Source organism: Danaus plexippus, chromosome Z (genome assembly GCF_018135715.1).
Source record: "Danaus plexippus chromosome Z, MEX_DaPlex, whole genome shotgun sequence".
NCBI lineage: Eukaryota > Metazoa > Arthropoda > Insecta > Lepidoptera > Nymphalidae > Danaus > Danaus plexippus.
In genome coordinates this window covers 12,817,134-12,837,948 of record NC_083559.1, presented here as the reverse complement: position 1 = coordinate 12,837,948, position 20,815 = coordinate 12,817,134, and the positions used below count along the sequence as shown (strand labels likewise).

Sequence of the window (20,815 nt, the reverse complement as noted above, 5' to 3'; positions counted from 1 at the left end):
GCAATGTTCATGTTATGACATAATTATTTGTCACTGTCACTTTTCATCTGTTGAGCTGTTTTGCCTTTACAATAATAATTTAAGTATATTGACATTGGTAAATATTTAATAATTTCAATGGGGATGAAGCCGTAGCAGAGAAAAAAAATAAAGCATAGAAAGCATGATATTTAAGAATTTTGTTTTATATATACATATTTGCACGATTATCACTTATGTAACAAAATTCAGTCTAAAACAAAACAGACGTGCTAACGTTACAATAATAAAATTATTGTTTATTTTAGTCTCTCAGAAATCTACATAAAACAATATTTAATAATATGTAGGATATAAAAAAGCTTATCTCTGACTTGTAGTTCAGCTAGGTATAAATAATTGATTAAGTACAAAACATATATTGTACACAAATTGTTGTTTTAAAAGCATAATTTTTCGTTATTTATTGGAAACTGAAAATTAAAAAAATAAAACACGGGTGATGGGTGCAGTTCACTTCGTGCTGTCAAATATCACCTACTAATCTTTCTGAAAAGTACAAATAGACCAAAATAATTTGGTAGTAGGTGTCATTCATTTCATTAATTGATTTTTCTGCTTTTTGTGAAGCTGTAAAATAGAAAATTTTTGCTTACCTTTGTTAGAACGTCTTTATTTTACTTAAGGAATGTAGGTACTTTCTGATTGTAAAACGGTGTTAAGAAATAGACTTCGACTTGGTCTTGCACTGAAATATACCTCAGGCGAGCACAATTTATAGTTTAAATTCAAGAAAGTGTTGATTGATCTTTCAAATGGTCCATGTTAATTTACTTTAGGCTAGAGTTATGGTTTTAGTATTCTCTAGTTACATAGAGATCAAAAAAATCATGTATGTTATACTCCGACTTTTTATTAAAAAAGAGTATTTCCAAGTGGAACCACCTCTTATTTGGCGTAGGATTCTTTCTTAATTTCTTATTCATCATTTTTTTTTTTAATTTAGACGGTTGTTAATTCATTACCAATATGCATTACGGCGTTAATTTTTCAGTCTCTCACAAACAGAAGTTAATATTTATATTGTGTTCAATTTCAAATTTTTCACTACTGTCCAACAAGCACTTTTTATACTTCTAGAGTTTTCTCTAAGTAAAATCATAAACTTCTAGGTCTGATGCATATAAGTCTGATACTCGAGATTTTTATGTACCTTTATATTATTATCAATTGTTTTTAGAATTAAGTCAATACTCTGACATATTATTGTTCCTTGCATGTGTTCTATGCTTAAATTTTAGCGATAAAGTTGAAGGAGTTGTATATGACTATTTTTTGATTTTGAACCCAATGTCTTTACGAAATTCTCAAAACTTTAAATAAAATGTACATATAATTAAACGTGTGCATAATATTTATTAAAATTATACCTTTAAAAATGTGTTTTATTATCTTATGACGGTAGATAATAAATATATTCCCTATTTTTCTATTTCAAATCCCTTTTTTAAGATACCTCGACCAATTACTCACTGGTAAACGTTACATCGAAGTTGGATGTAAATTTTAATCGTATTGATTTCGACTGTTGTATTTTTTATCCCATTAACTTTGATTATATCTGAGTCCTCACATTTATTACTCAAAAAAATTCTTGCCAGACCGACCTTTTTTTTCAGATATCCTCTGAAATCTATAAGATAATAAGCCTTATATTACTTTAACGTCTAAAACTTATAGTTTTTCTGCCATGGCTAGCATTTGCATAGTTTGTTTACTCTGTATTTAAATAAATTTAAAAAAATATGCAAAATTAGGTTTTCTACATCGGGAATACAATATACACAAACATATAATTCATGAAAACCTGAATAATCAACGACATCCACGAAAGTAACATCAAATATATATCACGTATAAATAATTTTGATGGCCCTGAATCTTTTAATATGTAAGTAAATAAAAAAAATCAAATATTTTTGTTATTGTCTCGCAGATATAGATCACAAAGAGAAATTACGTAATCATCGTGGGATGAACGAGTTGATTTCTTGCCAGGCAACATATCCTCAGTGACCATCTCTATAAACTTATGATAATATTGATATTTACGACTGTTAATAGGCTTGATTTGGTTTAAATGTTCTCCGATTGTTATCGTTCAAATGTAAATTTAAATTTTTCAATAATCATCTTTAAACGATATCTGAACTAGCTCTGCACTGCGACTATATCCTTTTTTATTAACATGTACACTTCGTTAAGTAAAATTAAAATATAGATTTGTTAGAATTTTAAACTAATCATGTCTTACACTCGTTTTTCATAATTATAAAATGTGAATGTGTTAAGACTTCTTTCTCTTTCGACGAGATCTCAAGAAACTGTATGTAAACTTACAGTTTTCTACTCTGATATTCAGAACTTTTCAATTCAGATATCATAAGCATCGCTTTTAATTTATCTACAAAGGCTTTCAGAATAAAAATAGATATAAATTATTCATTACGTATGATATAGTGACATGGGTTTTTTACAAAAAAAAAATACAGGTGCCATAATAAAATATTTGATTTATGATAATTTTTTATGGCAAATTATGAATGTGTGACGAAGTTAAATTGTATATCTTGGTTAGTTCCAAAATTTTTATGTTTCTCTCGTTATTCAAGTGCTTTTAATTGATATAAATATTTATTAAGTAAATTCGTTTTTCCAATATAAATATGAAACATAATATAAATATTACATTTTAACTAATGGTAAGCTTAAAATGACAATGAAGTCCTTCTGCTTAGTTGCCTTTCTTTTGTTCTAATTATGAAACGAATTGACAACTAGGTATGCAAATATATCTGACTATGTATCCAAGGCTATAAACTTTTTTCATGGCATAGAAAACAAAGGTTCAACTACGATGGTGATATTCTAACAATATAAAAATTTTATTCACAATAAGATAGACAGCTATATCCAGATTTTTTTTTTTGTATTTTTATAAAATTTTATTCAAAATTATAATTATTATGTCATGTTTCATGTTAAGACTTAATTACAAAAATTAGATCATCAATTTCGATCGGTATAATAATATAAGGAAATGTGATTAATTATTTACGGATATGAAATATTTTGCTATGTATATTCGGCTATGTTTTCGCGATGAGTGGGCGAAGGTTGTAGCTATAAGGACGGTGTTGATGTGTCGAAGGCATGTTTCCCTCTCGGCCACACGGTCGGACGGACACCTATTCTGTGGACACTATATTTTTTTACAGACTTATTCCTGTCAAAATTAGTGGAATCGTTATATATACGGACGAGTGACGTGAGTTCTAGATTTAAATTTTATTTTAATATATATGTTATGTTAAATGCTTTATTCAATTTAGGTATTTATTTATTATCTGCGAATAGTTGGTTCCATTTTTATGATACAAAATTATAATTTTTTAATACATTACATTATTTATAGTACTATTTTTTCTTCTTCTAGATGGAGGGAAAAATAACTTTCGTAGCGTCTCTGACGCTTTTAGTTCTAGTTTTTGGTGTTGACGGTAAGTAAAATAAAAAATAATTGTCAGTATAAGAAGTTCTAAAAAAGAACACTATAATTAAATTTTAAAATTATGAAGGCGCGAATTTTACTTTAATATGTTTTATCACTGTTCAATACTTGATAATGTTTTTATTTATATTATGACGTATTAAAAAAAGGTATTTGCTTTAATGACGGCATGTTATTGAAAAGCCACGCGGAACTGTACTACATACATTATTAATTAAAACTAGACGAAGAAATATAATATCATAATTATTGAGTTCGGTAATGAAAAATTTTGATTGGTCTTTAAATTTATAGTAATAATTTTGTATTATATATCTTTATGATATTTTTAATAATATGTAAAGTCACAGCTACCTTAATCTATCATAATTTTTTTTTGTTAGTATGCGAAATTTACTTTTGGTTTACTTGTGATGTTTAATGTCCAGACTTGACGATTGTAGTAGAGTGCTTAAGTAATATATTTTTTCTATTTAACAATTGAGTAAAGACTAAAGACCACCTTCTTTCCTTAAAACGTCAGGTAATTTGCATTTATATACAAACTTTATTGTTAAATTAACATAAAAGGTGTTTAAACCGATTCCTCCGCCTACATAACCTTTAAAAAATAATGATCGTAGCGTTTTCGCAGCTGATCTCATTAACAATCCAACATATGTTAAATTAAACTTCCGAGCTCCGTACCACCAAGGACATAAGGTCTCGTGTGGGCGATCTCGTTTGCACCCTTATAAGGTTATTGGCAAGGTTGCATAACAACTCACAATAGCATAATATTATTATTATGCAAGGATATATTAAATGAGAACAAAATTATGTGTCAACAATTAAACATACCTGACCTTTGGGGATGTTTATTTAAGATTTATTTATGACCAATGACTTACACATCTCGCAATTTGATGAGAGATGGCTGTAAAGCTCGTCGCATACGTGGCGGTTATTAGAGTGCTGGTTAATATTCAAATGAGATTTTGTAAAATAAATACCTGTATAAATATTTAGGACTTACTTATTCCCTACGAATATTGGCCACGGTACGGCTTAAGTTATGAAAAATTCGTAAAAAAATAGTTGAATAGCTTCTTTTCTTGTTAAAAAGTGACAACATATTTTCCATGTCAATCGCAACATAGGTTCGATCATTCGGTTCTAGTGATTGATTTTACCATTTCTGATATTTCCCAAAACGAAATGTTGATAGCGACATTAATATATTTTCTCTTTCTGAATATAATTTGAAGTTCTGCTCTAATACCAATATCATTATCAGCCCAACGCTACTACAACTACCACCCTCGGAGCTACTTTCGGGGTAATCTATACGAGAACGGACGCTCCATCTCCGATGACCTTGTGACGTGTGGCCCAAACACCTGTGGGGTCGGAGCTCACTGCACCCACGGCAGCGTCAGACCTGTCTGCGCTTGTCTTCCAGGCTACTCCGGAGACCCACTGTCACAATGTATCAAGATCGAATGTGTTGGTGAGTTTTAGATGGCAAATGAGTCGTTTTTACCATCCTTACCTTCCATAATGTTTTATAAACTTAGGTATTATTTTTACTCAAACTATTCAACAATTTTAAAAGAAATTTTATTTTGTGTCTATGAAATCTCTATAAAAATATTATTTTATTTCAGATAACAGTGAATGTCGCGGACATCAGTCCTGTGTCAATCAGCATTGCATTAACCCTTGTGAAGGTGCTTGTGGAATAAACGCTAACTGTGATGTAAGCTTCATGAGTTCCATTAAGATCATCTATTTGCTGTGAAATTTTTATAAAGTTTTTAATTATTTGTAACAAACTGAGCTATTAATGGCTATAAAACCTACGAAGTGTTGCTAGGACCTACCTAAGAAAAAGGTCTATGAGGTACATTGCAAGCAATTCCATTAAAATGCTGTTAAATCCTTTGTTTTGATGATATAATTATTTCTAGATCCATTGTTGATCATAACACTAAGGAAAATAGGATATTTTTTATGATCTATGTTTATATTTTTAACCTAGGTCCGCCAGCACGTTCCCGTGTGTACTTGTCCCCCAGGCTACACGGGCAACCCCTTCTCATCGTGCAGAATTGCTGATCCGGGTACATTACATCACTATCCATATAAAATTAATAATAGCATTTTTCGATTAACACGATATCATTTTCAGAGGAGGCCTGTCACCCGTCACCCTGCGGCGCTAACACCAAGTGTCACGTAGCGAACAATCAAGCCATTTGTTCTTGCCTTCCCGGTTACAGGGTATAGTTTTTACAGAGAAATCTATTTTAGTGGTCTATTTTATATTTATTTTTATATATGGTTTACGATTTCGATTATACTTTTCAGGGCAGTCCATTGACAGGCTGCCGACACGAGTGCGAATCGGACAGCGACTGCGGCGCGCAGCAGTCGTGTCGCGACTTCAAGTGTACGAGCCCTTGCAGCGACTGCGGCGTCAACGCGGACTGTGAGACGGTCGCCGCACACCGCGCTGTCTGCAAGTGCCCTAGGGTGAGCAACCTTATAATATTTGTATAGATGAAGTCATCACAATGGCATTGGCAAAGTTCTACTTAGTTTGATACACTACTTGAATTAATGGAATATCCTCATACATTGTAGGGCTACCACGGCGATCCATACAGAATTTGTTCAGCTGAATGCACATCCGATAGCGAATGCCCTAGCTACAAACCGGCCTGTGTGTACAACGCCTGCGTCAATCCTTGCACAAACGCTTGCGGTGTGAACGCGGACTGCAACCTACGCGGCCTGACGCCAGTCTGTTCCTGCCCTAAGACCATGACCGGCGATCCATTCACCTTCTGCAGGCCTTTCGAAGCGCGTGAGTAATGAAGTATTACTCATGTATTCATTGATTCTATATATGGCTCGGAACGATTTACGGAAGTCAATCGTATACATTGTTTCATGACAATATTCTAAAATCGGAGAAAAAATTATTGATTAATTGTCTTAATGTATTAAAAAAGCTTTCTACTTCCTATATGCCTTAAGGTGATCTGTGCGAGCCTAATCCTTGTGGTGCTAACGCTAAGTGTACCCCCGGCCACGACCGTACCGGCGCCGAACGCCCAGTCTGCACCTGCCCTACTGGTTACCGCGGCAACGCTCTGGTGTCTTGCGAAAAGGTTTGATATAAATTCAAATAATTAAGATTTTCATTGAATTGATATATTTTAATATTATTATCACAGTTTTAATATTATAATATTGGAATAATTACAAAACAAAAATTATATCTCATGTAAAGTATACTAAAAGTCGATGGTCTTTAAGACTATGAATACTAACGTAATGTGTATTCAGGGCGAGTGTGAGCTGGACTCTCAATGTCCGGATCACTTGGCCTGCGTCGGCTACCAGTGTGTCGACCCCTGTCTTGGGAACACGCAATGCGGCTCTGGAGCCGTTTGTATGGCGCGACGACACATCGCAGTATGCACCTGTCCAGGAGGTCGGTAGAGATTCTAATGAAACACCCACCCTTGATATTAAATAATCTAAATATGACTATTCATGTAGTTGGATTATATGCGAAGCGTCAATACTATATAGCAAATATTAATTAATGAAAACTGTTAATTTTTCCGTAAGTAATGCTCGAACTAAGCGTACGGTTATCCAGGATCTCGGATTACTTCATTCACATCAGAGTTTTCCTATAGAGTATAGAGCAACGGATTTCTTAGATTGAAAGGAAATACTCGATTTTTCTTTGCTTGAATTAGATATTTTGCTAATTTTCATACAATCTTTACAATTTTAGATAATCATGTTTAATTTTTACCCTAAAATTTCAGATCACCACGGAGACGCGTTGGTTAACTGTTACCAATCTCACTCCGAAGCGGTAGCCACTCGTTACTATAGATACAAACGCAACGGCAACTTCACAGAGCCTTTGAAAGAAGACGCCTCAGAAGCCCCCGAAGTCGTCGAACTGGCTGAAGCTGTGACAACAGATGACAAGAAAGAATAAATTTGACATTAATGTCATTCCATTTTCGAAATTGATCCCTTGTTCTAGAATCAACGGATTTATCTTTAACACCGGATCGATAAACTGATTTTATTGAATGAATATAATTAAAAAATAACATAATATGTGTCTGTTTTATTTATTCTTCTTTAAAATAATGAGGAACGCCGATTATTTATACATTTTTATATATGTATTTTCATTTAGGCAGTGAATAAAATATTTTTAAATATTTTAATATTTCAGTTTTGGCAAAAAATATATGAAAGAAATACCAGAAATAAAATTTTTGAAAAAGATATTAATTAAATATCAAAAAAAAAATTTTATCTTTATCAAACTGAAATGTTTTAGTGTTCTTTTTGTACAGAAACAAAATATCTGGTATCCGCTATTACAGTATAATAACGAATATTGTTTTTCCTTTTCCTTTTTATTTATGATACTTTGAATAAAAAATAAAAAATAAAAACAAAATAGAAGAAATGATAACTAATATGACAGAGACATTACTAATATTTTCATAGAGTTGATTCTTATATATGTATAATAGTTTTGCAGTAATGATATAAAAGGTGAAAGTTGGTAAGTATATTTGTTACGACAGCTTCCTGATTTTCTTGCTGTTGGTTGTGTACATTTATATTATAATGATGAATTATTGTCAGACAGGGGAAGAAAACAAAGAACAGAAAATACTATGGAATATGGAACTTGAAAACATTAAGCTAACTTTAATTAATTAAATTAATAAAACACATAGTCTTAAGAATATGTACGTTAATAGTTAATTAATATATACACTATTACTACTGTGTTATAAATAATCCAATTTTATTTGACTCCAGTTTACTTTCGGAGGAAAATTAAACTTGTGAAGGGCAACACTGGATTTTTAGCTTTGCATTTAGTGGCCTAAGTAGTAAACACAACATTAATTAATTGAAACAGATATTAAAGAATTAATGAAATATTTATCTAATCGGTTTATAATTTACAAAAAATACAGTTTGGAATAATGTTGTAATAGAAGGAAAACAAGGTTAATAAAATTATTGTTATGCTTTATGAAATAAATATAAGTTACACTTATAAGAGTAATGCACATTTTTATATATTCTACCAAGCTCTTGTAACAGCTTGAGCGATTTGTGGGTACGGGTAGCATAATTCCAAAATGAAAACTATTATAAATTTTAGTATTATACAATTTGAATATTAAGAAGCGCTTAATGTAAATATTCATTAAAATGTTTAATTAATAGTGGAGATACATTAAAATGAACTATGATGGGTTAACATAATTCCTTTTCTATATAATATTTTGTATACTAACCAAGTAATAGTAACAATTTCACTACTTACAAAATATATTTTTTTACCAAGAGTCAATGTAATTACGAAACGCTACATCAACTTTGACGTTTTGTGGGTTGATTAATACGTCCGTCGTCCTGTCGTTCGATTATCGAATGATGTGAGAGACAGTATATTTTTATTATAAGATAATCAAGATATTTGTAAATATATATGCGAAATCATGTCAGATATCAATATGGAGAAGTTTGCCGTACCAGAATTTGTGCCAGAAAGATATGTAAAAGAGTTAACAAAGTCATGTGTCGGAGGGGAGGAGCTGGCCCAGCAAAAGGAGAAAATTAAGAACTTAGCTGAAGAAACCGCAAGTGCCCTAAAGAAAAATGTCTACGAAAACTATATGCAGTTTATTGAAACGGCCACCGAAATATCTCACTTAGAAACTGAAATGTACAAGCTCTCGCATTTGTTAAGTGATCAACGAATTGTTCTTACGACTTTATCTCAGGCCTCAATTCTAGGAAATGAGAATACTCTATCTCGCGAATCACTCGACAATCATGACCTCGAAGGTGAAAGAGCGGAAGAAGAACGTAAGAATAAACTTACATCAATCTCAGAAAAGGTTGAAAGTTGTATGAACCTCCTAGATTTCCCTGACAGACATCTATTACATGAAGGTGATTTACTGGAGATAGACGCTGAGGAGAATACTGCCTTGCAAAGAATGCATGTCTATTTGTTTAATGACTGTTTAATGCTCACATCTTGGATTTCAAATCGTCGTGGACCCATGAGATACAAGTTTCAGACTAGTTACCCCATCAGCACTCTAGCTGTAGTTAATGTACGTGATTTAGGTACAGTTAAACAGGCATTTAAAGTTTTAGCTTTTCCTGACACAAGAGTTTTTCAATGTAACAGTATAGCAATAAAAAAGGACTGGCTTGATAAGTTCGATGTAGCCAAAAAGATGCACATCGAAAAAGAAAATCTAAAACAGAAGAAAAAAGATTCTATGGATAAACCTAAGCATGAATCTTTAGAGTCGCCAAGTCTTTCTGTGGAAGAGATACCATCACCACAATTGACTCCACTCCCAGACTGGGTGGTTGATGTTACTGAAGAGCTTGATGTATTAATTGTGGAAAGACATTTCCAAAAAACTTACGAGTTAATGATGGCTGCCCAGAAGACATTGAATGAGGAGGAATTTAAAAACCATCCACAAAAGTGTGAAATATTGAAGAAGATTGAGCAGAAGCAGAAAGTGTTGACTGAAATACTACTTAAGGAACTTGATGTCAATCATAATTGGAGTCCAAGGGGAGGCCTGAGGTCGTCTCGGCCTCCTGTTATTATACTGAATAAGTTCAATTTGACTAGTCAAGCCTGTGAACTTTTCCTGGATATATGTAGTCATACAGTTAAAGCACATGTGAAAGGAGTCCAGCTAGAGGGTTCCATATACAGTTATGTTAAACAAGTGGGGGAAGTCTTTTTCTGCTCACTGAGCGATGCCTTAACAGAATTTATTGTACTATTTCCTAAAAATAAGTTAAGCGCTTTCATAGTTTGGGCTAGCATGCAACTTAGAATACTAATGAGTCAAATTATAAAACAAGTATTTACACCGCAGTGTGCATTAGATTCGGTCTTAGAATGTGTACAAAGTTTGAGGGAGCAATGCACTTTATTCTGTGAATTTGGCTTAGATTTAAGATTTCAAATGAATAGCTGTTTACGGACACCAATTATAAGGGCACTGAAAGAGTATAAGGAAAAAATTATTGATTCCATGAAGTCTAAAATAACCGATGACAAATGGACACCAGTAAACATGCATACAAAGGCTGGTATGAATAAGTTTTTAACGCAAATGGAAAATTTGGGCCTTATCTTAGTTAGGTACGTCATAAACGAAACGTGGGTGGACTTATCGAGTAGCACTGTATGGTTCGTGCAGTCGATCATAACAGTGCAGAACGTCGGATTGAAAATCGTCACGAAAGATATGATGGACGTCGTTGACGAGTGTATATATTCAATATTTAGCTCTAGACTTATGTATTCTTCAGTGAACGACGTCAGTTACGCTCATAAAAATTACAAATTCATTCTGGATACGGTCCTGCCGCTCGTATTGAAAAATTACAAACAGGAAGTCGGTTACGATAACGAGAAATTATTAGAACTAGCAAAGAAATACGGTGTAAACATCGCGCCTCCAAAGAAATCTAACATCACAAAATACACTAGCAATGAGTATTTATGAGAAAAGCTAAGTCAAAAACTACATCATATGGTGTATAAAAGTTATTTTATTACGCTGAAGCTTTAATATTGTAATAAATAGACAGTAAGCATGCAAGATTTTTGTAAGTTTATTTAAACTGATCAAATTAAAATTGATATTATATGCAAGTTAAATAATATGAAATTTTAATAAACCTAAACTCATGGTTTATGTTGTTTTAATTGTATAATATAAGTATGTTTAATAACATTTCCCTGTTTTTTCTTAATTCTGACTCCCAAATTCTTCCAAAACCGTATCATAAAACAGTTTCAGACAAGCTTCCTAATGCTTTTAAGAAGTTATTTACGTTAGAAACAAGAATATAGAACCTTTAAGGTGGTTAAAAATCTTTTATTAATAAAATTAGTATTTTGTATAAGAAATAAAAAACATATACAAATTTAATAATATATTTCATAACATATTGAATATATATAGGAATGCATTCCAATAGATTACATAAAAAATAAACATGTAAAGCAGATTAATGTTCTTCCACCAGGGACTCGATAAAAGTGTTGCCATTAATCAATTTTGTAGTAAGTATTACAAATTCCACATTAGATTCTTCTTGCTGGCTGATACTTCTTAAAGCTGAGATCTCGTGGTAGGTGCAACCACCGATAAAGAAAACCAAAACCACCCTAGCATTTTCAATTGACGAAGAATTTTCGCTGGAGATTGAGTTCCGACGAGTCATACGCGGCTGTAGACTTTGTAGTTCCTCTAAAAGAGGTCCCGGGAGCGAACCCAGAACATCAGCGATAGCTGGAATCATAAAATAATTCACCAAACATAATTGATTGATACTATTTAAGAAATATAAATAGCTGTACTTATAATGGCGTTTCTAATAATTTACAAAATTTTCAGAATAATTTCGTTATATTACTGATGTTACTCCTTCCAAGAACAAAAAATATCCCGAACCGTAATACGAATAATATTTCTAAGATCAATCAAAACTTCAATTCCGATGCTAGTTGTGGCGTGTCTAGAGTAAATCAGTTTCAAGGTCAACTGAGTTCAATGTTAAACCAATTATCGTGAACCCTCGGCCCTGAGGATGAGGCAACCGTCGACATCATTTCCTTCGATTAACAAACATGAATATTCAAGTCTAACATAAATTAGTAACGTGCCCGTTATAGTCCTTTATGAGTATGCCCAAAATAAAATGAAAATAGAACAAAACGTTTTACTCGATTACTTAATAATTTCAGCTAATATTAAGGAATCAAAAGTCGAATTGTCACTTATATTTAAATTTAATACAAAAAGCTATTAACATATTTGTATGAGATTTAATAGTATTAATTTATTAGTAGATAATTTACATGAAAAAGTTTCTGACAAAATTTTATAGGCACCTGTATGATTGGTTACATGTTTTGTTGTTCTTGCTATTCGATTGTGTTTATATTAGGCAAAAAAAATCTATTACAACTTAGTTTTATACCATTTACCTAGAGGAATATAATTTTACCTGACCATCCTTTGTTCTTGGATATATGTTCACTGAGTCTGACAGTCAGCGGGATGTATTTGCTGGATAGATAACTCTTCTCTTTCGCTTCCAACTCAAATTCCTCCATAGTTAGATGTAAAGTCTGAGATCATTATAGAAGCATTATGAATAAACAATATGTGCAATAACAATGTATATCGAAGAATCTCATTTACATACCTTCCTTAGTACAGTGTAATGTCGGGGTCCTGTCTGTGCCTTTAAAAGTCCACATTTTTCAAGGTTGCACAGCGTTAACCAGGTACTGAGCCCGTATACCTGGACCAGTTCACGTTTATAGTATTCCAGGACTTTCGGCTTCAAACCAGAACCGGTCACACATTGGAGGCAGATCAGACGAAGTACCTGCAAGTATAGAGACAAAACATATAAATCCCTTGTTTAGAAAGTTATGTTCTGTATAAAAATGAACCCTACTTTTGTCAATGGCACCTTCTGTGCTATGAGATCCTCTATGAACGGGCACACTTTATCGTTGTCGATGCCATTTATAAAGTCTTCTTCACACTGGATGGTGTCATGGAATTCGAAGGAATCTGTGGTCTGTATGTAAGAAAACATATTTAACTGAATATAAAATTAAATAAAATATAAAAATGTTGGTCGGCTAGAAGAGAATTGTAATAATATTTGAATTTTAAGTCAGTTATATAATAAATTTTACATCACAATCTAATTCACACCTCTTTAATGTATTCAGCTATTGCTGTATGCGTTGCCAATGATTGTTTGTTTGCTAACATCTGTGGGAGACGAGAGACGAATTGTTTTATCTCCTGAACTGATTTGTCATTGTGTCTTTCATCCAATTGGGTCTTGATAATTCTTGCTTTCTTTGACAATTGTGCTCCCACCTGTGTATATAAAAATGTTAGTAGAAAAATCAAGTTTCCGATTTGTCCAATAAATACTATATAGTATTGACTGGGTTTCAGGGATAATTTATCGGTATATATATCAGATTTTTATTATCTTTGATGTATTATCACCATATAAAACTTAAATTAAATCAAGTGTGTACCGATGTGAAGTTACAATCTCTCAGCTCAGCAAACAGTTCTTCGCTGGAGTTGAGTATGATTCTCTTTTTTTCTCTGGCTGTTACTTCCGGTCTAGCGTCATCCGGGCTAACAAACTTGTGACCCGGAAATGTGACAGTAGAACTCCTTATACCGTACAACTCATCTGGAAATGTACTCAATTTTAACAATTATATAAAATCTATTCAAGTGAAGGTAAATTAGGTAAATATTGAAAATTATCCTTATCTGTTATAGCTAAGATTATATTTTCTTATTTTAAATTTCTAACATGAAATATACTTCAACAAAAATAGATATTTATAGAAAATTTTATTAAACAAGAATAAAAAACTAAATATATTTAATTAAGATTCATAAAAAAATAAATTATATAAAACATTAGCATTTTTTTTTTTTATGCATATTATAAAAGATGCAGGACAAAAACATCCCTGATCACATTACTTCAGACGTTCCTTTGGACTAAAACACAAATAAAATATAAAAAAATTAATAATCAACCAACAGATTGTACCGAGGTAATGCTAGTGATGCTTCACATAATACAACTGAATTAAATATACACAGTTCATACCAATAAGTCCTTCATATGTGAGTTGAGTGGCCATGACACTGGTGAAGTCAATGGCTCTATCGAGCAACAATAGCTGATCGATACAGGAAGTTGAGGCACCTCGCGGACTACCCTGTTCTTCCTTATTCAATCTACAGAGAAGATCCCATACCTGGAATTATAAACATTTTTGTAAATTTTTTTAAGGCTGTTTCTTAAATGAAAATTATTTGATATCAGTCCATGAGTTTATTTTACAGATAGTTAAGTATTGTTTATAAGAATATTATAATAATATAAGCCTCTCTAATGAAAAAGTCGCCCATGTTAAGGAAATTTATCTATAAGATAAGAACAAAATTTTACATACGACATACATTACATACAACAGGAGAAAAAGAGAGTAAGTTTCTAGTTAATTAGGGAAGGTCAATAAAAATGAATATAAAAAATAATCCATTATAGAAGTCATTTAAGTGTCTCTAGTTATAGGAATTATTACTGTTAGGTATTTAACCACATAATAACAAAATACTAACTTGTTTAGCAGCTTCTCCTTTTCCATAAACTCTTGGTATGATTCCGTATAGTTGCTGGATGGTGCGTATAGCTTGAGCTGCATTATACAGACAAGTCGGATCACCTTCCAAGTAATTTTCTCTGGATGTGTAAGTTAAGAACATTTATAGACACTTTATTTGTATTAAACTTATAGAATATTAACAATCATTATTATATAAAAATGTAGTAAACATTGGTTTTATTCTATTTCACATCTCAACAGACTATCTGACTGAGATCTTAATAGTCAAAAGACTATACAGATCTCAGTTATATGTCTTTGACATTTAACACTATTAATGTGTATAGCAGTAGTAAATAATTATAGTAAGTGCAATATTTATTACCTAAAATCATTTTGTAGTTCCAGTGACATTACATCACTATCAAAGGGAAATATATCACATCTAAACTCTTCAATAGAAAGTGTTCCCAGAACACCTCGATTTTTGAGATGTTTTTCACACAGCTCGCTCCTCCTTGGTACAAAGAATAGGTGGAACTCTACTGTAGTACTTTGTTTGTTTCTAAATAAAAAAAAGGATTAATGGTATTTTTTATGAGAAAAATATTTCTTTCTCTGCAGGAATCACTATCACTGAGATAATTCAACAATGAGTATTGCTAAAAAAATAACAAGTCATTGAAACGTGACAGTGCATTTGTAATAACTGATTTGTAATATTTTATGTAGAAACTCAAACCTGAGGGAAAGTATATAATCAGCAACTAAATCCATTAATACCAGCTTAGGCCGTGCTATAAATATAATGTGTTTCACAGAAATTGTAGGTAAAGTTCCAGGTTTTAGGGGAAATATATCAGCCACTTCATGTTCCATTAACAAAGAGTATTGGGCTACAAGACCTACAGGGTTAGCGAGCCATTCATCCCATATTATCAGCTGCAATAATAATGTTTTGTTAACAAATGTATGATATATAAAATTACAATAAATTGGTACATATAATATAACTATGTTGTTGCTTTTCGTTTTTTTACTCACGTACTTTAGATCCTTCGCAAATATGCAAAAGATTTAACAGTTCCTTTCTCATAGTTTCTTGCAATATTGAAACGTTAAGTCGTCCACCCGATAGGTGGTTGCTCATTTTTGTCTCTTTCATACTGGAGACTAAAACGTTGTTTTTGCAGGATTATAACTTATATTATTCAATGATAAATAAAACCTACTAAAAGTTGAAACAGCAAAATAATGATTATCGATAAATGTCACATTTGACACATGTCTAATGTCACATTTTGTCAGATCGTAAATTAACAGTTTTCCTTTTTTAACAAAGCTTAATATTAAATCCAAAACATACTTTCCTAATTTCATTAATCTCATTTTTTTATCCGGCAATATCCCTCCTTCCCGGAAATCCCATTTTATAGTTTCTATTCCAAAACCTGGCAAAAAGTCATGTGATTTAAACTCCTATCGTCCTACAGCTTTGGCATCTTCAATCTCAAAAGTTCTTGAGTACCTTCTTAATAATCGTCTGGATTCGATAGTGGAGAGTAGAAAAGGTCTTGGTGCTACATAGTTCGGTTTAAGAAAAGTTTTGAGCACTACCCATGGCATTGGCACTTTGATTGCGGACATTCGTTAGGCCTTTTCTAAAAAAGAGTGCTTAGTATGTGTCTTCCTAAACATTACCTTGTGAAGATCAACACGTTAGGTTTACCTGCCAAGTCAAAGTTTTCGGCCTAGTTCTTGACCAAAAATTATCTGGAGTATATTGAGTAGGTTATAAAAAATGTGAAAAAGGATCAAATGTTCTTCGCGCCTTCACCGCGTCCGGTGTGTGGTAGAGTTTTCACCCTTATTCTCAAAGGAATGATTACAATGCAACGCATTATAGTTCGTAGCGTCATGGACAATGGCTTGTTTTTGTTGGACCCTCTTTATAAAGCGGCTTAAAAAATTTAGACCAATTACAATTGAAATGCCTAAGAAGTAACCTAGGGACAATGAAATCGTCTCCATCGATGGCATTGCAGGTCGAATGTGTTGATGCCCCCTTAATATTCGTTGCCAGCTCCTTTGCGATAAATTTATTTGTAGAATGCTGCAATTATCTTCTCATCTCCTTAATCGTCTGAACCTTCTTTCCCAGCTACATAACTCCCGTCATCCGAAATCCTTTTTATTAGATAGTTACCTTAAATTTGTATTACTTCCTTTTCCAGTTCTAACCTTCCCACTTAATCCCTTATATTTATTCCCGTATAATTGCCTCATATTTAATCCCCTTGTCTTCACAGATCTCGGTTTTATGAAAGGCTCTTCTGTCACTAAAGAAAAATTCTATTGTATGTGTTCACAAAACTGGCCAAACGATATTTTTATCGACACAGATGCCTCTAGATGCCTCTAAGATATCCCTGGAAGGATGCGTAGGTGCGGCATGCTGGCTCGCAAAATTTATATACCCATCGCAATTCTCAGTATTTACCGGTGAAGCAATTGATTTTCTTGAGGCTATTTTTATGCGAAGTCCCACAGCTTAAAACAAATTATCATTTTGAACGACTCTTTAAGCTGTCTTGAATCAGTCAAACTAAACCCTTTTAAATGTAAGTCTAAGTCTAAGGTCTCCCATTATTCTAATGATCCGGGAGGCCTTGTATTTAAGTTATCAAATGGGTTTGTCGGTTGCATTGGTATGGATGTCTAGTCACTCTGGTATTCATGGCAGTGAAACAGCAGACCTATTCATGGGTTTCTTCAAATTCTAAAGGTACTGTTTACGTTGATATCTAACTTAATATTTCGCCTCGACCTAGGTTGTTTTCTCAGAGATCTTCCTCTAGATGAATAATTTCCACTCTTTGCCGTCTCCGTTTGGGTCATGCATGTTTTGCTACACATTTACACAAGATTAGTATTAGTGACCACTCTATTTATGAATGTAGCCTCGGCGAAGGTTCCGTCTCCCTACTTCTCTCCAGCTGTCATAAACTCCTTCACCCCCTACATGATGTCCTCTCTGTCAACATTCCCCGTCCTCTAAATATCGAATTTTTGCTGACGTTGGTGTTTGGTCCCTTTAGTAAATTTATATGTAAATATATTACAATCAATAGAATTAAGTTGTAATAAATTGTTTTACGTTTATATAATAATAGTATTGGTTTTATATTTTTATATCTCCTATGATTGTGGTCCTAACTAACAAAGTTCCTAATTGTGACTTCAATCGAATTTGTTAAAATTTATGACATCCCTAAGTTAATAGGGAAGTCGTGGTAGCCTGGAGGTTATAGGCCCGCCTCTCATACGTGAGGGCGCGGGTTCGAAACCTGGCAAGTACCAATGTGATCTTCCGAATTCCGAGTCATATGTACTTTCTAAGAGTATTTAGACGCCACTGACTGACGATGAAGAAAAAAATCGTGAGGAAACCTGGTTTCATAATTTCAAATTATAAGTTTGAAATCGCCAACCCGTCTTGAACAAGCGTGATGATTAATGCTCTAACCTTCTCCATGCGAGAAGAGGCCTTTGCTCAGCAGTGGGCTCTTATAGGCTGATGATGATGATGATGATGAAGTTAATGCCGGACTGTGTCTCCTCCATTGTACACGAAACTGGCAGATTATACTGTGCACGTCGTTGCACGGATGAAGGCCATAGTTAAAACAACCAACCAACCAAATTATTATTTTGACATTGGCAAAACATTCCACAAACCAGTGTGAATGAAGCCATAATAGCATAACGATAAAAAATAATATATATTTTACATAAAATAAACGTAATAATTTTAGGTAACGCTTCATTCTAAATTACATTTTACACTATTATTAAATTTAGAACAAAACAGAAAAAACATACGAGAGAAATAGGCAGTCAAGTTTATATTCATTAAAAATGACAATCAGAACTCTAGAACTCTATTTCGGATTTTCTTTGTATTGATTTTTTTGTATCTATCAAAAATAACTATATCACGGTTATCATAAATAGAGTCAATTAATCTCTGTATCCATTTCTATCACCAATGTTATAGAAATAGAGTTCCGGCTGATAGAAATCTAATTTTATACCTAATTATCAAGCAATAAATAATTTAAACATACTGAGAATTTTTCTTAAAAAGGAAAGATCTAAAATAATATATGAAATTACATAAAATGTCAATTCTTTGAGCTCATTTTAATCATGTGTCTTATTCTCTATAACCAAATTATTGCCGGAAAAAGTGTTTACAGTTGAAAACAATTTAGGTCACAACTCGAATTTTGTACCCAGACTTGTGATTCCTGTAAGTAAATGTTATAAGAATTAAACTTCTCAACCTTCATTTTTTAAAATGCATATTTTAAAAGGCAGCAGACAAATTATTCAGTTAATATTTTATTACTTAAACGTTGCCGCTGCAAAATTACTTGCTTAATGACTTGAGTTACGCCGGCGTTCGTGAATTCGTAGTTTTCTAATGGCTTTACGTAGTTAATCAGGGTTTGAAAATCACATTCTACATATAGTTCTTATGCATGCACATATATGATAATAAATGTAAAACATGTAATAACGTCATTGATAAAAATTTTCATTTTGTTATCGATATGTCTGAAATAATACTTTCTTTATTGAGCAAATGAACGTTTGTTGAAGCATGTAATTTTCTTATATATGCTATTATTACGGTTAATAATATAATCACCGCTAATAACCGAGTGCCATTCCTACGGCAGACAGGCTGGTAGATAGATTATAAAATGCTACTATGATGTATGAACTTTTCTAATTTATAAATTGCCAATGATTGACGTTTATTTTATACCCGAATCAAAACATTTATTAACATACATAATTCAGTTTACATAATTTTACCGAATACGTAGTGAGATTTAAAAATGTTTAGTTCAATAGTATTTAAAGATTTTCTTTTCTTAAATTACTGCTATATTTTTTTAAAAATAAATCTTGTCATATTCGGCTGACATTAAATGTTGTCAGAAAAATTGTTATTACATGATATTCCAATTAAAAGAGTTCGTTTTATTTTAAAAGATTCTATATTAAAATGCAGTGATGGTGATATACATTTATTTAATAAACTAATTATAGTGGACAGTGGTTGTGTTTTCCGTATCTCATCACGTGTTTCTGAAATAATGTAGAAGTAACAAAGAATTACAGTAAGTGCAAATTGGTCAAGTTTACTAATGTTTATAAATATATTCTTCTGGTAACCCTATACGCTAAACACCTCTATGTTAGTTGTACAAACAAAAAATGCATTTTTACGAAGCTAAAAGGAGGGTAGAAAAACTTCTGATTTAGTTTAAAATTATCAAAACTAATTCAATGTATATTTCAATCATTAGCCGTGTCAGAATCTGATTTTTCAAATGAGGGAAAGAATTATTAATGCCGTATTTAGTAAGGTGGGAAGGCGAATATAGTAAAAACATCAATGAAATGTTTGTGGATGATTAAAAAGTGGGAGAAGCAACAATACTTGATTAATTAAAATATTCAGACGCTTCTGATAAGTTCTCATAATTACCTTTCTACTTAAAAAAAACGAGTTTTTAAGTATCTTTTCTATGAAAAGCTAAATTTATTGATATTAGTAAATTTATTGTACTAAGTGTGTGAAAAATATCGATTTTTATCGAAAAATCTTGGGCTTATCATAGTCTAGGCTAAAGAGTGAGATGAAGGGAACACTTCACTAACTTATATGTTGACTGTGCTGAAAGGTACAATACCGGAAATTACGAAACTTAATTAATATACAGCTAACCCAGTTGTTATGAATAACAAAAAACATTTAGTTGATTTCTACAGCTTCTTTCCCCCAAACTTAGTTACAATTAAAACAACATTTCTGTTTATTTCTATTTGTTCAGAGATTTTCTATAAAATATCTTTATTAAAAACAACAAATTTTATAACACACGTCACCTACAAGTGGAGTTTGACGAGTTTGTGCGTGA

At 32.3% G+C, this 20,815-nt stretch overlaps 3 protein-coding genes across 3 annotated transcripts; 2 read left to right on the top strand and 1 right to left on the bottom strand.

Moving 5' to 3' along the window:
- Positions 1-3,145: 3,145 nt before the first annotated feature.
- LOC116777984 (neurogenic locus notch homolog protein 1) lies at positions 3,146-7,681 on the top strand. The gene is made up of 11 exons (XM_032671817.2): positions 3,146-3,307; positions 3,476-3,539; positions 4,827-5,039; positions 5,197-5,288; positions 5,571-5,652; positions 5,721-5,812; positions 5,900-6,064; positions 6,176-6,398; positions 6,572-6,705; positions 6,884-7,031; positions 7,378-7,681. The coding sequence occupies exons 2-11, from the start codon at positions 3,476-3,478 to the stop codon at positions 7,554-7,556; spliced, it is 1,392 nt and encodes a 463-aa protein (XP_032527708.1). The 5' UTR covers positions 3,146-3,307; the 3' UTR covers positions 7,557-7,681.
- Positions 7,682-8,992: 1,311 nt separating this feature from the next.
- Positions 8,993-11,338, top strand: LOC116777731 (exocyst complex component 8). Its single transcript, XM_032671430.2, has one exon. The coding sequence runs from the start codon at positions 9,097-9,099 to the stop codon at positions 11,146-11,148; it is 2,052 nt and encodes a 683-aa protein (XP_032527321.1). The 5' UTR covers positions 8,993-9,096; the 3' UTR covers positions 11,149-11,338.
- A 230-nt stretch (positions 11,339-11,568) lies between these two features.
- LOC116777645 (vacuolar protein sorting-associated protein 33A) lies at positions 11,569-16,081 on the bottom strand. The gene is made up of 11 exons (XM_032671308.2): positions 15,868-16,081; positions 15,562-15,761; positions 15,205-15,384; positions 14,836-14,956; positions 14,318-14,468; positions 13,722-13,885; positions 13,384-13,554; positions 13,118-13,243; positions 12,860-13,045; positions 12,659-12,782; positions 11,569-11,940 (listed from the first exon to the last, which is right to left on the bottom strand). The coding sequence occupies exons 1-11, from the start codon at positions 15,982-15,984 to the stop codon at positions 11,657-11,659; spliced, it is 1,824 nt and encodes a 607-aa protein (XP_032527199.2). The 5' UTR covers positions 15,985-16,081; the 3' UTR covers positions 11,569-11,656.
- Between the last annotated feature and the right edge of the window lie 4,734 nt (positions 16,082-20,815).